The sequence below is a fragment of the Lepidochelys kempii genome, chromosome 6 (genome assembly GCF_965140265.1).
Source record: "Lepidochelys kempii isolate rLepKem1 chromosome 6, rLepKem1.hap2, whole genome shotgun sequence".
NCBI classification, from domain to species: Eukaryota; Metazoa; Chordata; order Testudines; family Cheloniidae; genus Lepidochelys; species Lepidochelys kempii.
The window spans coordinates 38,542,642-38,558,494 of record NC_133261.1 but is presented as its reverse complement, the minus strand read 5'-3'; the positions used below and the strand labels follow the sequence as shown (position 1 = coordinate 38,558,494).

At 41.7% G+C, this 15,853-nt stretch overlaps 1 protein-coding gene across 4 annotated transcripts in view; it reads right to left on the bottom strand.

Annotated features, from left to right (window-relative positions):
• The window catches only part of PARVA (parvin alpha), an 83,787-nt gene that overhangs the window by 34,644 nt on the left and 33,290 nt on the right, over positions 1-15,853 (bottom strand). The window contains exon 1 of one of the 4 annotated variants that reach the window (XM_073347628.1): positions 4,817-4,947. The exons of the other annotated variants lie outside the window; for them this stretch is intronic. Within the exon in view, the coding sequence (XP_073203729.1) occupies positions 4,817-4,844 (28 nt within the window). The 5' untranslated portion in view covers positions 4,845-4,947. Of the gene's footprint in view, positions 1-4,816; positions 4,948-15,853 lie in introns of those variants that run through there. 4 annotated transcript variants of the gene reach the window in all.

The window sequence follows — 15,853 nt, the reverse complement described above, 5'->3', positions numbered from 1 at the left end:
AGAACTTCCAGATATTTTTACAACCAAGAGGAACAAAACAAACAAACTTTTCTGCCATGAGGGTCTTCAAGTCCTTCTCCTTTGTCATTCAACATGCCCTATGAATAAGATTTCTTTGGTGTAAAGTTAACCATGATAAAACATGTGGATGATACCAAACCGGAAGAGTCTCAAACACAAAGGAAGACAGGATCAATGTGACCTGGAGAGATTAGAACAGAGAAGAATACAGCAGACAGGTGTGATTTATTATTAGTAGCCTGCTGCACATGCTCATATCCTTCACTTGTCCTTCATCTAGTTGAACATCTAACTGGGGTCTCATGTTTCAGCAATATGATCACCTTAAATGGGCACACCATTAGTGGACTTACGTTGTGCATCCAGTTTTAAAAATCACTTTACATGCATTTAATTTTTGTAAAATGTAATATTTTTGTGTAATCTCCTGTGACCTGCCTGCTCTCTACAATTCTCTGGAGAGTCAGGACCTACAGTTTGGGAATCATGATCTCAGACAAGCCACTATGTTTTAAGATACTGAATTAACTGCCGTGCGCTGATGGGAAGAATGTATGTATTGGTCTCTCCCTCCTCATCCTTCTCAGGGTAATTCAATATGCGATCCTGCCTAACAAGTTAGTTCTTGTTTCAAGATTCTTAGTTCAGGCAACTGGTGACTTTTCTTCCACCTCACTGCCACTTATTGTTATTTACATAGCATAAGTGCTTAAGGAATTCCCAATTTGATTTTTTATTTTCTTACAGCCAGCAGGTTCTATAACCTATTGACAGTTTCTGAATCAACTAGACTTCAGGATTCTGTTTTGTAATTTACTGCTTCAAGAAAAGTACATGTCTACATGTTTTAATGTGAGAGAGATAACATGTAGTGTCTATCAAAGTATGTTCATTTTAAGGCCCAGAAACCTTGACAGCGACCTTTTAGATAGGAAAGCCATTGGAAGCCTGTATGTTGATGAACCAAAGGCAGATTATAAGCATTTATAACTGTAGCTTCATTGTTGAGAGGCCACGCTGCCTAGTGGTTAGAGCAGTGTACAGGGAGTCAGTTCTTGGGCTCTATTCTTCTTTGCAGCATTGGACAACTTTACTCTTCCACAGGAGAGGCATAACACTACTTACCTTTGGCACAGTGGTGTCATGAGGCTCAGTTAATGTGTGTATAGTTAGAGAATTCAGTTCCTCTAATGAATGGTGCTGCATTACTGCAAGATGTTGTTAAGAGTAGTGTATAGAAAATATGTAACTTAAAATGTAAAAAAAAGTTGGGGCATGTGTTAAAAGATGATGACACAGAAATACCTCCACTAAGGACTTGACTGTTTTATACACCTGACAAGGCCAAGAATGCCTCATTTTCAGCTGCCTTTTTGGTACACTTTGTGAAGAAATCCAAAGTTTGTAAAAACTCATAAGAGAAAGCAGCATGTCAGAACCAAGCTAGAATCTCATTAGCTGGGAATTTCCCTGGCACAGATGAGCCCTCATCCAGCATAGCTCCCACCCTTATTGTCCACAAGCTAAGGAGCATTTGAGGGATTTTTGAGGGATTGGAAGGGCATGGCTGCAGCACATTAGGGCTCTGGCAATTCCTGGCTAGTGGAAAGCCCCTTGAGGGCCCTAGTCATATGACATAGATTAGAATAGCCCAGATGCTCTCTAATCTATGCCCCAGCTATAGAACCAGCTCCAGAAATCAGGGAGCTGCAGCTAAATCTTTTGTGTCCCCCTCCTTCACAGCTATACCTAATGCGTACTAGCCACAGCTGAGACTCTGGGCCAGCGGCTGTCAACCCCCGGGCCACATGCGGCACAATTAGCACACAGCTGCGACCCAGCTCAGCTGTGTGCTCAAGGCCAGCCCGCATGCTAGGGTTCGCCAGGTTCCCGGCTGCCTGGCGCAGCACAATCAGGGGCCCGGAGTCCAGGCCAGCCAGCCTGCCTGGCAGGGTCAGGGACCAAGGGTCAGGGCAGCCGGCCCACCCTGCAGGGGCAGAGACCCAGGGTCATGGTAGCTGGCCCTCTCCACGGGGTCTGGGGCTCCCAGCCAGACCCGCAGGGTCTGGGGCAGCTGCGTGGCAGGGGTCCAGGGCGGGCAGCCAGCTGCCCTCACATGGCACGGGTCTGGGGTCAGGGTCCAGGTTACTGCTGCCCTGCAGCCCAGGTAACACATTGTGTAATAAGTTGAGAACCACTGCTCTGGGCCATTGCTACTCTTTTCAATCAGTAATAAGGTTTTTATGCTTTGCTTTGAAAATTAAACTGAAAATTTAAAAAGAAGATGATCTCAGAAAACTGGGAGGCAGAGTAAGGTCTCAGAGGCATGGCTGGGAAACCAATACAAGAGTCCAGGATCCTAGCCTGGGGAAACTGAGTTACTCTTCAGTTAATACAGGGAATGAGCCAGCACTTTCCATTTTAACCTCTCAACACACTTTACCGAAGTTAATTAATTTAGAATCACAGAATCATAGAATATCAGGGTTGGAAGGGACCTCAGGAGGTCATCTAGTCCAACCCCCTGCTCAAAGCAGGACCAATCCCCAACTAAATCATCCCAGCCAGGGCTTTGTCAAGCCTGAACAAGCCTTTGAAAACCTCTAAGGAAGGAGATTCCACCACCTCCCTAGGTAATCCATTCCAGTGCTTCACCACCCTCCTAGTGAAAAAGTTTTTCCTAACATCCAACCTAAACCACTGCAACTTGAGACCACTACTCCTTGTTCGGTCATCTGGTACCACTGAGAACACTCTAGATCCATCCTCTTTGGAACCCCCTTTCAGGTAGTTGAAAGCAGCTATCAAATCCCTCCTCATTCTTCTCTTTTGCAGACTAAATAATTCCAGTTCCCTCAGCCTCTCCTCATAAGTCATGTGCTCCAGTCCCCTAATCATTTTTGTTGCTCTCCACTAGACTCTTTCCAATTTTTCCACATCCTTCTTGTAGTGTGGGGCCCAAAATTGGACACAGTACTACAGATGAGGCCTCACCAATGTCGAATAGAGGGGAATGATCACGTCCTTGATCTGCTGGCAATACTCCTACTTATACAGCCCAAAATGCCGTTAGCCTTTTTGGCAACAAGGGCACACTGTTGACTCATATCCAGCTTCTTGTTCACTGTAACCCCTAGGTCCTTTTCTGCAGAACTGCTGCCTAGCCACTTGGTCCCTAGACTGTAGCTGTGCATTGGATTCTTCCGTCCTAAGTGCAGGACTCTGCACTTGTCCTTGTTGAACCTCATCAGATTTCTTTTGGCCCAATCCTCTAATTTGTCTAGGTCCCTCTGTATCCTATCCCTACCCTCCAGCTTCAACATCCCAGAGAAGTAGGAAATTATTACTATGCCCTTTTTACAGATGGGAAAAAGTGATGCACAAATTGATTAAGGGATACATTTTGAGTTGGGTCAAGACTCAGCCTCCCTGTCTGTGTAGATAATCTGTACCTGTAGAAGGGAAGCTGGGTGTTTAAAAATCTATCCCTAGTGACTTGCTAGCAGTCATACAGGAATAGCACCCAAACCTCTTGATTCCCCGTTCTATGCCATAATCACAAGACCATCCTAGCTCCTACATCTCAGCTCTGGGAATTTTCATCATGCCCTATGAATCGCTCTTCACGAACCCTTCATAAATCCTCTTGTGCATTCCCAATCTGCAGTAATTTCTTTCTAAACCCAATCACCTGCTCTAGCCTCCGGTTGCCTCTTCCCAGGGAAGTGGTGTACTGGTGTTATTTGTTGGAGTACAGTATTACCACGTTGTTAAATTAGAAAACAAGTGGTACACAATATCAGCAACAGCATTATAGGAATAAACTGTATTGTGAACTGCACATACTTTGCTGTTGTTCTTTCCAAGATACTTTGAACAAGAAGTAGCTCATACAATCATTTGCTAGCTCCCATCAAGCAGGGCTATAGCACTAGAAATAGCTACCTACAACATACTGCCTGTTAAGTGTACTTCACTCACACTCCTCAATATCTAGCTTCTTTTTTCAACATCCAGAATATTGAGACTAATAGTAATTCTAGTCCAGATTCAAAGTTTTGCCACTTTGTATTGGACGAATGCTAGAATCTGAGTAAATAATCTTAAACGGATTTTCCATAGCATTAACACAAATTCAGAGGTCTCCAAACATAATTTTCAACGTGCAGATGTTAAAGTCATAAATATTGATTTAATTTCAATAGCATCTTATTTAAACTGCTTTATGTACCAAAAGGGCTTGTGGATTGAAAACAACAATTACTTACAGCTATTCGTATTAAGAAATATTTAGTGAAGTGAAAATAATATGAAAAACTAAAGTACTCTCTGTCACACAAACCCATCTGAAACATGCTTTTGAATAAACTAAGCAATTTATCCCTATGTAGAAATTCAGACTCTGAAGTTTATTTCATATAATTTTCACATTGGTTCAGATATTACTAAGAGTCTGATCCTGCACTCACTGAAGTTAACAGTAACACTTGCATTGACCTTCAGTGGGTCTAGAATCACACCCTAGTTAATATCTCATATTGTAGAAATATTTGAGACCCAGAATAACATTTGAAATGAACAAACTACAATGTTGTCTTCCACTGTTAACTGGTGGGAGCTTCACAATGCAAAGTCTGACCAAGGCAACAGGACAATAACCACCTGCCCTCAATTTTAAAATATTAGAAAACAAAAATTAACACCCCTTACAAAAATGTAAGTGCAGAAAGTAATACTCAGACACCATAGAAATTGAAACATGAAAAACACTGATGAGTAGTGTAGGATCTCTTACCTTTAGGGCAAAAGGCTCCACAGCCCATTGTACACTATCCAAGTCACCCTCATTTTATCTGCACAAGGAGCTGTCTGTAAGGTATTTCAAGGCCCCCTTTTTGTTGCTGTTCTGTGAAGCTGTATTCGTAGCTGTTGAGCTTGTTTTCCAACAGAACGCTCCTGATATATCTCTCAGCTCAGTGCATCACTTCAGAACAAATGACTGACTGCCTATATAATTTAATATGATGCCACATGAGACTCACAGACCATCTGCAAAACAAACAAAATCTGCCTTTCGCAGCTTGGCAGGTTGTTGTCTGGAGAGCGAAGACGCAGCTTTGACTATATCTTTACCTGTCATATGATCGAATGAAAAACTCGAATGGCGTCTGTAAGGCATGTAATTTCATGCAATCTCAGAGTCCAGTTCTAATGATGAATAACTGGTATTTTCCCCCTTACAATTTGGGATAGAACCATAGTTATCCTAAAAGGATGGGGCAGGGCAGAATGGAGACATGGCAACAGGAAGTAGAACACCTGGATTTTTGCCTGCATTGGTTTTGAAAAAAATCAGAGGTGCAGAATGATAAAAAAATCTAAAAGTGGTTGAAGAGTGAAAATCAACATAAGCCTCCAAATAATTAAAATATATTTCCAGAATTGAGATGCAAGTGTAATATGGTACAAGGGAAGTTCAAATTCCACTCCTACCCACTGTGCCTCTTCTCCATCTATAGGTCCTACTCCCACTAAAATAGATGACAAAACTCCAACAGAAGGAGGATCAGGCCCTAAAATGGAAACAATCACATACAGAAAGTTGGAGGGCAAGGAGTGAAAATGCATGAGACACCACAGGACAGTAAAACACCTGGGAAAGGAAAATATATAATCCTCTTCCCCTCTAGAGTGATTGTGGCTTAGTAGAGGACCAGATGAAATAATAATCAGTTTTGACTTGGTGTCAAAACTGAATTGCTATGAAGATATTAAAAAAGGAGCTGTAAAAGTTCCTGAACGCCCGTTTCCACTTGGAGCACAAGGAGGAAATGACACATGACTGGCTCCATCCTGAGCAGCAGAAAGTGGTTACCTATCTAGTTTCCATTTAAACTTCATTGGAATTACCACTGCCAAAGTCATAAATGGACACTGTGGGGTGGTCAGAGTTATTCATCTGTGCTACAAACCACCACTCACCCTTGCTCCTGGTTCTGAAGTGACCCATCATAGAAAAGATACAATGTACTCTACAAAAGGCTCTTGCATTGCACCAATCACGGTGTAGCTATGGGGGAGCTTTAGGTGGGGCACTTAACTCACATATGTTCCTTAATGAAAAACATTGTGGTTGATGGGCTGTTCACTGAGCTCCAGCCTCTCTCCTGGATGTTCTGCTGAGTAGCCCTCTACAATAATGAGGGCTATCCACCTGGCATACTGCATCAGCACCCGCTTCCTCTCAGAGCAGGAAGGTGAGAGTGCTGCCATTTGAATAACACCAGTTAACTGTGGAAAAAATGAGATGAAATACCGAAAGTTTTCTCGGTCTTTCCTCTGATTTCCTCTTTAAAACACTGCTTGTACCTACCATAGTTCCAGGAGGACCCTGTCTAATTAAACTAATGTACCTGGGTGTAGTTACAGTAGTATTCAGTGGGCAAGAATGGGAGCTTTGTAATAACCAGAGTGGGGTTGTTTTCTGAGGGATAACATTTGCAGGAGTCTGTTTAGTTAGGAAGTTTAGAATTCAGGTCTGAAGCACATGCTTGGGGTTGGGGAGCAAAGTTTTGTAAGTACACACTCCTGTCAATCCATTTTCGCTTCCCACAAACAACCTCAAACAGGATTTCACTTCTACTTCCTGTAATCTAGAAGAAATTAATCATTTTATTAGTCTCATATTCAGAAAATGTGCTTCCCTTTGCCCTAAGCAGAAATCATTGCAGAAAAGAACAGCATATTGGTGAGATGCTTTGGGCCTAGGCTTCCCAAACTGTCATAAAGGGTTGATTTTCAGCCCCACAATTTTCAGCTTCATTAAAATAGGAAGTTTAGCAAAGGGAGGAGGGAAATCTTTTTCAAGTGGTTTTGGCCATCAATATAGGAAACAATTTAAAGTCAACATGATACTGATAGCTTAATTTGTGAAAATGGATAAATACCATATCTGCCACATAGCACATTAACCCATGTAACAAAGAAATACAGAAATAGCACTGCAATGCTTGGTTAAAAGGTTTTGGTTCAGAGAGGAGGAAATTTAATTAAAGCATGTAATGTCAATTACTGTCATTTGTAATTGTATTATGCCTCCCTAGAAATAATGCAGACACAGAATTCTAAAGTTACCTGCATGTTTGATGTAAATGAGATAAAATTATCTAGGTCCTGAGAAAATCCAGATAGTAGTAGAAAAAATGCACTCTGCCTAACCTCATATGTCATAAAAATTAATGATTTATGGACCATCTTTAAACTGTTGATTATATGAGAAGTGATGTGCCTCCAGTTTAAACAGATAAGCCAACAAACACAGCATTTGGCTTGAGAAATTTGTGTTTAAAAAACTTGATGTTATGCCAGGATATTTTTAAAAATACTAAGCCAAATTCTGTTACATCAGTTTGCACCAGTAAATAATTTGGCTTTCTGTTTATATTAATAAAATCTATCAAAAAATTACAGGGCCTGATCCTGGATGCTACTCTTTCTTTTTTGCTCTACCCTGTACAAAAGGGACAGTGAGCTAGTTGTGTGCAGGGACATCCCCAGGTGGCAAAGCCAGAGTAGTCAGCTCTGCATCACCGCCTCTCCCCGCACACTACGCATAAGAGGCATCAGCATCTATCTATACCTAGCTGTTATAAAGCACTTGTTCATCCATAGATCTCAAAGGAAGTCAAAGTACCAATATTTCCATTTTACAGATGGGGAGACTGAGACACAGAGTGGTGAAAGGACTTGCCCAAGGCCACCCAAAACACCACTGGTATAGGCAAGAACTGAACCCCAGGCCATTGCCCTCTCCACTAAGCCACACTATCTGTCTCACTATTTCATAGAAGTTACTGCAAGTGAAGGTTAAGAAGCCTTGAGGTTTCTCTAATTTTTATTAGGAGCCCTGCAACTTGCCACTAGGACTGAAGGGTGAAAAACTGTTGGAAAGTCCCCCATACTCTACCACACCCAGGCATGCCTACTGCTGCACCCTGGAGGATGATACTTTTCTTAACAATATAGTGTTACAGAGTGTGGTAATTAAAATGCAGCAAAATAATGTAAGAGAAGCTGTTGTTGTTTTTAAAGTAAAAGCCAGTCAGGCTATTTCTTATAGTCTCTAAGTCCCACACATGTATTGTGTCTGTCAAACTCCCCTTGAGGCATTTTAAGGGTGCGTAGATCACAGAAGGATGCAGATTCACTTAAAAATATGAATCTAATCTACTTGAATGGAAAAAGACAGGAATCTTGTCAGGGAAAAAAAGAATACACATTGTATGAATAAGGAGAAGCAAAATTACTGTGATATAAGAACCCAGAGAGAGAGAGATAATGGGCCAGAACTCATGCTCAGTGTAACTATGGTGAGGGCTCTACACCACTGCCCTGCCTCCCCCAATCCTGAGGTTGACAGAGGCTAAAATGACCCTTTCATAAAGAAAGCTGCCTCAGTGGTCTCCTAGACCCTGCTCTGCTGACCGCAGAGTGCTGTGCCCTCCAGCTCCACACCCTGGAATATCTCTTCTTGCAGCTAACACATCCTCTCTCCCAGGGAGAGTGGCGGAGCAAATGGTGTAAAACCTGCCATGGTGGTTTTATGCGTTCCAGTAGGGTTGCTTTAAAGTCATTTTGCACCACACTAGCAGTCAGTGCAAAGGGCCCTTAACCACGGTCAAGAATCTGGCCTAGAAAACACAATGCGCTAGATATTCAAAATTCTCTTAGCAATAGCTAAGAGTGAAAGTATAGGGTGGCATTTTCAAAAGCTCTCAACAAAACTCAGATTTCAATGGGAGAAAAATCAGGCCAACACTGAGGACTTTGGAAAAACTCATTTTCACCGGGAACCTTAACAAAGGGTAAAATCCACACATGAATCATACTGAAACAGATTAGCATTTTGCAAAAAGGAGTGGACAATTGTCAGGGTTGTATTTTTAGAAGTGCAAATATAATAATTCTTCAAAGAAAATGTAGGGCAAGTGACAAGTGTTACATTGGCAAGTATCATTCAAGCTCAGCAATTCTAGAGGACTGAAGCTCAGGACAGCAAAACATTAAGAACAGAATGGCCATACCAGATCAGACCAGATCCTCCATGAACTTACCTAACAATTTTTTGAACCCACTTATACTTTTGGCCTTCTCAACATCCCCTGCCAACAAGTTCCGCAGGTTGACGGTGCACTCTTGCAGGAGTAATTTCTTGTGTGTTGTGCTGTTTTTTGGGTTTTTTTTACATCTGCTGCCTGTTCATTTCATTGGGTGACCCCCTTCATTCTTGTGTTATGGGAAGGAGTAAATAACACTTCTTTATTCACTTTCTCCACATCGGTCATGGTTTTATAGACCTTTATCATTTCTCCCTTTATTCATCTCTTTTCTAAGATGAACAGTCCCAGTCTTTTTAATCTCTCCTCATAGGGAAGCTGTTCCATACCCCTATTCATTTTTGTTGCCCTTCTCTGTATGTATTTCCAATTCTAATATATCTTTTTAGGGATGGGGCAATCAGAACTCCATTCAAGGTGTGGCCATACCATGGATTTATACAGTGGCATTACGATATTTTGTGCTTTATTATCTATCCCTTTCTTAATGGTTCCTAACATTGTTAGCTTTTTTGACTGCTGCTGCTCACTGAGCAGATGTTTTCAGAGAACTATCCACAATGACTCCTAGATCTCTTTCTTGAGTGGTACAAGTTGATTTTGTATGTATAGTTGGAATTATGTTTTCCACTTTATATTTATCAACATTGAATTTCATCTGCCATTTTGTTGTCCAGTCACACAGTGAGCTCCCTTTGTAACACTCTGCAGTCAGCTTTGGACTTAACTATCTTGACTAATTTTGTATCATCTGCAAACTTAGCCACCTTACTGTTTACCTCTTTTTAAGATCATTTATGAATATGTTGAACAGCACTGGTTCTAGCACAAAGCCTTGGGGGATCCTGCTATTTACCTCTCTCCCATATGAAAACTGACCAATTATTCCTACCCTTTGTTTCCTATCTTGGAACCAATGACTGATCCATGACAGGACCTTCCGTCTTATCCCAGGATTGCTTACTGTGCTTAAGAGCCTTTGGTGAGAGACCTTGTCAAAGGCTTTCCGAAAAAGTCCAAGTACACTATATCCACTGGATCACTCTTGTCTACATGTTTGTTGATCCTCTCAAAGAATTCTAATAGTTTGGTGATGCATGATTTCCCTTTACAAAAGCTGTGTTGACTCTTCCCCGACACAGCATGTTCATCTATGTGTCTGATAATTCTGTTCTTTACTGTAGTTTCAACCAATTTTCTTGGTACTGAAGTTAGACTTAACAGCCGGTAGCTGCCAGGATCATCTCTGGAGCCTTTTAAAAAAACTGGCATTACATGAGCTATCCACCACTCATCTGGTACAGAGGCTGATTTAAGCAACAGGTTACATACCAAAGTTAGTAGTTCTCATATTTGAGTTCCTTCAGAACACTTGGGTGAATACCATCTGGTTCTGGTGACTTTTTACTGTTTAATTTATCATTATATTATCTACTAAAATAAATTACCACTAACACAACATGATTCACTCATATAAAAAATGACTTCAGATTAAGAGACAGACTCTCAGTAGGTTGACAAATCCACAGCTATGCAGTTGTTATTTGTTGTGCCTCTTGCAAAAGGTCCAAGTGTGAATAAATATATGACAAGACCACCAACTTTCATCTTGCAAACAGCTTGGGGAGTCGCAACACACAGGATGAAAGAATCACATTTGTTATTATATTTATATTCACGTCTCTAGGTGACTTACATCCATAGAGATACTCCCAGTCCTTACGAAAAAAAATCCATTCATAAGCTTTTCAACTTGAAATGCTCAACAATATAACTCCCCCCTCCAAACCAGTAACTCCCATTGCCCACTATTAAATCAGGCTATGTGCTGGTCTAAAGCTTGACTAACCAGATATACTTATATTGAGTAATGAAGTAGTGTAGAATGATCACTGTTTCATAGGTAAGGAAACTGAGGCACAAAGGGCTTGACTCTGCCCTTACTAATGCCAGTAGAAAGGGAGAGAAAGTACACTTAAGTCAACAGAGTTCCAGTGATGTAAAACTAGTACGGAGATCAGAATCAGTCCTAAAGAGATTAACTGCCAGATACTGCCACCCTTACTCGTATTAGTAGTATCTTCCTCCAGTGTTATAGTTTCTATTGATTTCAATAGGGCCACTTGCGAAGTAAGGTACTATTCAGTGAGAGTATATCTAGCAGAATCTAGCACTAGGTAATTTGCTCAGTGTTACAGATTACGATCTCACTTCCACAGGTGAAAAATTGCAGTGATTACTCCTGATTTACACCGGTGTAAGTGAGGTCATAATCAGGCCCAAGGTCCGTGTGACACTGCCAGGAATAGAGCCTAAGCCTCTTGACCCTCTGACTTGTATTTGAACAAGACCATCTTTCGTTTCTTGTCCCTTTCTTGTTACTTTCTCTCTGTCTTCCCTTTGTCTCTTTCTTACTTATCTTGGACTCCAATTTCCGTCATCTCAGGATCCTATCTGCTAAACTGCATTATATACTCCACTTCTTTTTTGTTCTCTCTCACTCTCTCTCTAGAATATTACCTAGCTGGCAATAAGTTTCCTGTGAGAGACTACTTTCCTGTCACACATTAAGCAATTTACTGACAACCACTGTTCCCATACAGTTATGCACCTAGACAGTGAATTGGTTAGCAGTTCCATATGTCAGAATTGCTACAGTTTTCTGGAAAATTGTATTACTTTGGGTAAATAAAAAAAGCTAACAGCAGCAGGAAAAAAATCATAAAAATGTAGCCAAATTTGTTTCATCCTGCCTGCATCAGCAAATTTGGTCAATGACCTCTCTATATGAGTCATGCAAGAGCTTTAAAACTTGCAGTGATTTATATATTCAGGATAGGAAGTTCAAGGCTTACATTTTTATTCCCTAACCATACATTATTTCTCTCTACACACAATTTCTTGAGAATTACCTCTGCCCTGAAATATATAGGCATAATTTTTTCTGCTTCATGATGCATATTAACCAAAACCACTCATCTCAATAACAGTCTCTATGTTTTTGGCTGATTGCAGCAGATGTGTAGGTTATTCCTGGAACCCTAGCTGGTAGATGGCTTTCATTATAGTCTTAGCCATGAAAACAGGCTTCTACCAATAGTGGCATAGTTTGTGAAAAGGTAATTCTGAAAGGAAAAAAAAATCTTTTCATTTTTACAGGATACCAAAAATACAAAAGATCTCTTTCCTATATTCTACAATATTTTTAAAATAAAATAATTCCACCACATAGCTCTTATCATCATCAAATCTCAAAGCACTTTACAAAGGAAGGTAAATATTATTATCCCCATTTTACAGATAGGAAAATTGACTAAGCAGTGAAGTACCCTGCCCAAGATTACCCAGCAGGCGAGTGGCAGAGATAGAAATAGAACCCAGGTCTCCTTTTGAGTTCCAGTCAAGTGCATTAGCCATGAGCCCACAGTGCCTCTCCAGGAGGGCTTGCATTCCCAAGTTTAAATTTAGAGTCGCAGAACTTTTGAAGAAAAAACACCAGAATACAAGATAGAAACTAGTAAAACAAAGTTTCTCTCTTGAGTCATGTGCAGAGAGAATATTTTGTTACCAGTTTGAGTAAAAATAAGCACAAGTGGCTTTTTAGATTATGTGGTAAATATATATAATGCTGCTTTCCTTTCTACCAGACCTAGCACTTAACTCTCACTAAGGCAACTCTGAATCAAGAATTACCTTGACTTTTGGAGAGTTGTATAGATGCTTTATGAAGCCAGTTTGGCTGTTTTCATAAGTTTATCATGCTTTATAACCGATGTCGTGTACATTTGGGATTAGGAAGCTAGAAGGATGACCCTATGACACACAGTATAAAACGTAAAAAGAAAAGGAGTACTTGTGGCACCTTAGAGACTTACAAATTTGTTAGTCTCTACAGTGCCACAAGTACTCCTTTTTTATTAGTCTCTAAGGTGCCACAAGACCTCCTTTTCTTTTTGCGAATACAGACTAACATGGCTGCTACTCTGAAACCTGTCAGTATAAAACGGATACTTTTTGTAGGTATTTGAATATTGAACTCTAAGCCCAAAAAGTTTTATGCCAGGGTTCAGAGCACAGATCTTTTTAAAGATCAATAGGTACATTTAGTTTATTGAAAAAGTGAATGATTCAGTTCTGGAACCTCAAGGCCAAAAAGAACATATTTTGTAGAGAGCTGAGCTAAGAAAGTTCTTTTTTTTCTAAAGCTTACAAGCTGGGATTTGATTTTGTAAAACCAGGGGCAGATTCAGATCTATTTCCATTTGGTCCGAACCACCACGTTCAGGGAGGAGGAGGTTAGGAATTCAAAAAAAGTATAAAGCGTTGACCTATCACCCATAATAAGCAAAGCAGGTACTCTTTGTTTTGGAAAGCCTCATTCATAGGTTTTGCCAGACCTGGTACGGTTCAGCTCCTGAGTTCTATTTTATCTAAACCATCAAAGTCTAGTACAAGAGTTTCGAGAAACGTTACCAGTTTGGGCCCATCTCTAGTTTTAACATCATTCCCCTTCCTTTGTGGACTAGGCATGAGGGAAGCAGGATGCCACAGAACAAGGAAAAAAATTAAGCAATTTCCTTTACTATGACTCTGCTGTGCAGGTTATTATCTTTCTAACCCTCCAATTGAACAATTCTCTAGAGACAGAGTAAGTAAGTACTGTGTTGCTCTTCAGTTGTAACTGACGAAGCCATCATACTGAGATACTATCTTTCCCCTTTCTTTTCTGCCAGTCCTAGTAAATTAAAATCCTTTCAACTGAGCTGTGTGATGATACTTATTGTGAACCCACCAGATGCTAGTGTCTACATGACCTAGAACAGAGGTGGGCAAACTCCGGCCTGCGGGCCACATCCGGCCCGCAGGACCCTCCTGCCTGGCCCAGGAGGCTAGCCCATGGCCCTCTCCCTTTCTGTTCCCTCTCCCACACAGCCTCAGCGTGCTGTGCCGCCGACGCAATGCTCTGGGCGGCCGGGCAGCACAGTTGCGGAGCCCCAGCCTGAACCGGTGCTCTGGGTGGCGCAGCCAGCCATTGGTGCCCCAGGCAGCACAGTAAGAGGGCAGGGGAGTTTGGGGTGGTGGTCAGGGGGCAGGGGTGTGGATAGTGGTCGGGGCGGTCAGAGGGCGGGGAGCAGGAGGGTTGGATGGGGCAGGGGCCCCGGGGGGAGGGAATCGGGAATGAGGGGGGGTTGGATGGGGTGGCAGGGGGCAGTCAGGGGTGGGGAGTCCGGGGGTGGTCAGGGAACAAGGGGTGGTGGATGGGGCATGGGTCCTGGGGGGGCCATCAGAGGACAGGAAACAGGGGAGTTAGCTGGGGCAGGATTCCCGGGGGAGCCATCAGGGGGCAAGAAGCAGGGGGGGTCGGATAGGAGGCAGGGGCTGAGACACAGCCTCCCCTAACCGGCCCTCCATACAATTTTGGAAACCCGATGTGGCCCTCAGGCCAAAACGTTTGCCTGCCCCTGGCCTAGAAGCTAACATGCCTTCAGCACTTGCCCCTGAGCTTGTTGTATACCTGACATGCTACCAAATATCTGAGAAAGTTTGGTGTACGTAGCAATGGCTCCATAAGGCGGTGCTAACTACAGTTATTCTCTGTTCATCCTCTCACCTGTCAGCTCTAGATAACAAAAGGTGGTTTATTTTCTTAGGTCTGCAGTCCACTAAAACTTTCCTATACTCAATGGACCAGCAGGAGACTCCTATGGGCTAGTTGTAAAAGAAAATTTCTCTCCTGCTGCCATCCTTCTGGAGCTACATGATTTAAAAAAAAATAATTAATTACCTACCAGGAATCCAGATTAAATTACAGGAACTTTGTGCCAAACCTTGCAAAACCCTGCATTAAAATTCACTACACTTCCAGGTCTAAGAAATTAAAACCAGAACACCCAAAACCCTGGACTGATTCCAATCTTTTCTGACAACACTAGTTTGAATGAGTTAAAAAGCAGGAGAAAGATATCAGCCTTGCACAACTGTCATGAAGAATACCCAGTCCAAGCACAAAATCCAGTTGTCTGTACTTTTCTCTGGTAATTACGACAATATGGACAGATCTGGGGTTTTGTTTTGAAACCATCTCTGCTTATCAGATTTTACAATGTACTACTGCGAAAGGTTGCACAAATATTAACTAGCTGATTTTAATTTTTTTAATGGCCAGCTCTCCAAACTCAACCAGGGATCACTAAAATTAGCTGTTTTCATTCTGGCTTGTCCATCTTTAGGAGTAATAAAGAATCTGCCAGCCATATCCTGCCCTCAATTTCACTTCAGCAATCCTATTGGTTTCAAAGGGGTTTCACAGATAACAGAGGGTAGAATTTTGCCCTGCAGTATTAAGTTAGTAAAGAAGTCGGTTGATGATATATTAGCCAGAATTGCATCAAACTCCCTCTCCCATAGCTGTGGTGGTTCTGCAGTGCTAGCAGGAGTAGAAAACTAAATCATCATTTTTGTCACTGAAGTAAGCAGATACGAATTTGAGTATGCTCGGGGAGCAGCAGATCTGTTGTGTATGGAAACACCACTTTTAAAAGTATCAGAGGGGTAGCCGTGTTAGTCTGGATCTGTAAAAGCGACAAAGATACCTGCACGAGGAAATAAGGAACAGATCAACAGAGCCAGACATGTACCCAGAAGCCTCCTGCTGCAAGACAAGCCCAAGAAAGAAACCAACAGAACTCCACTGGCCATCACATACAGTCCTTAGC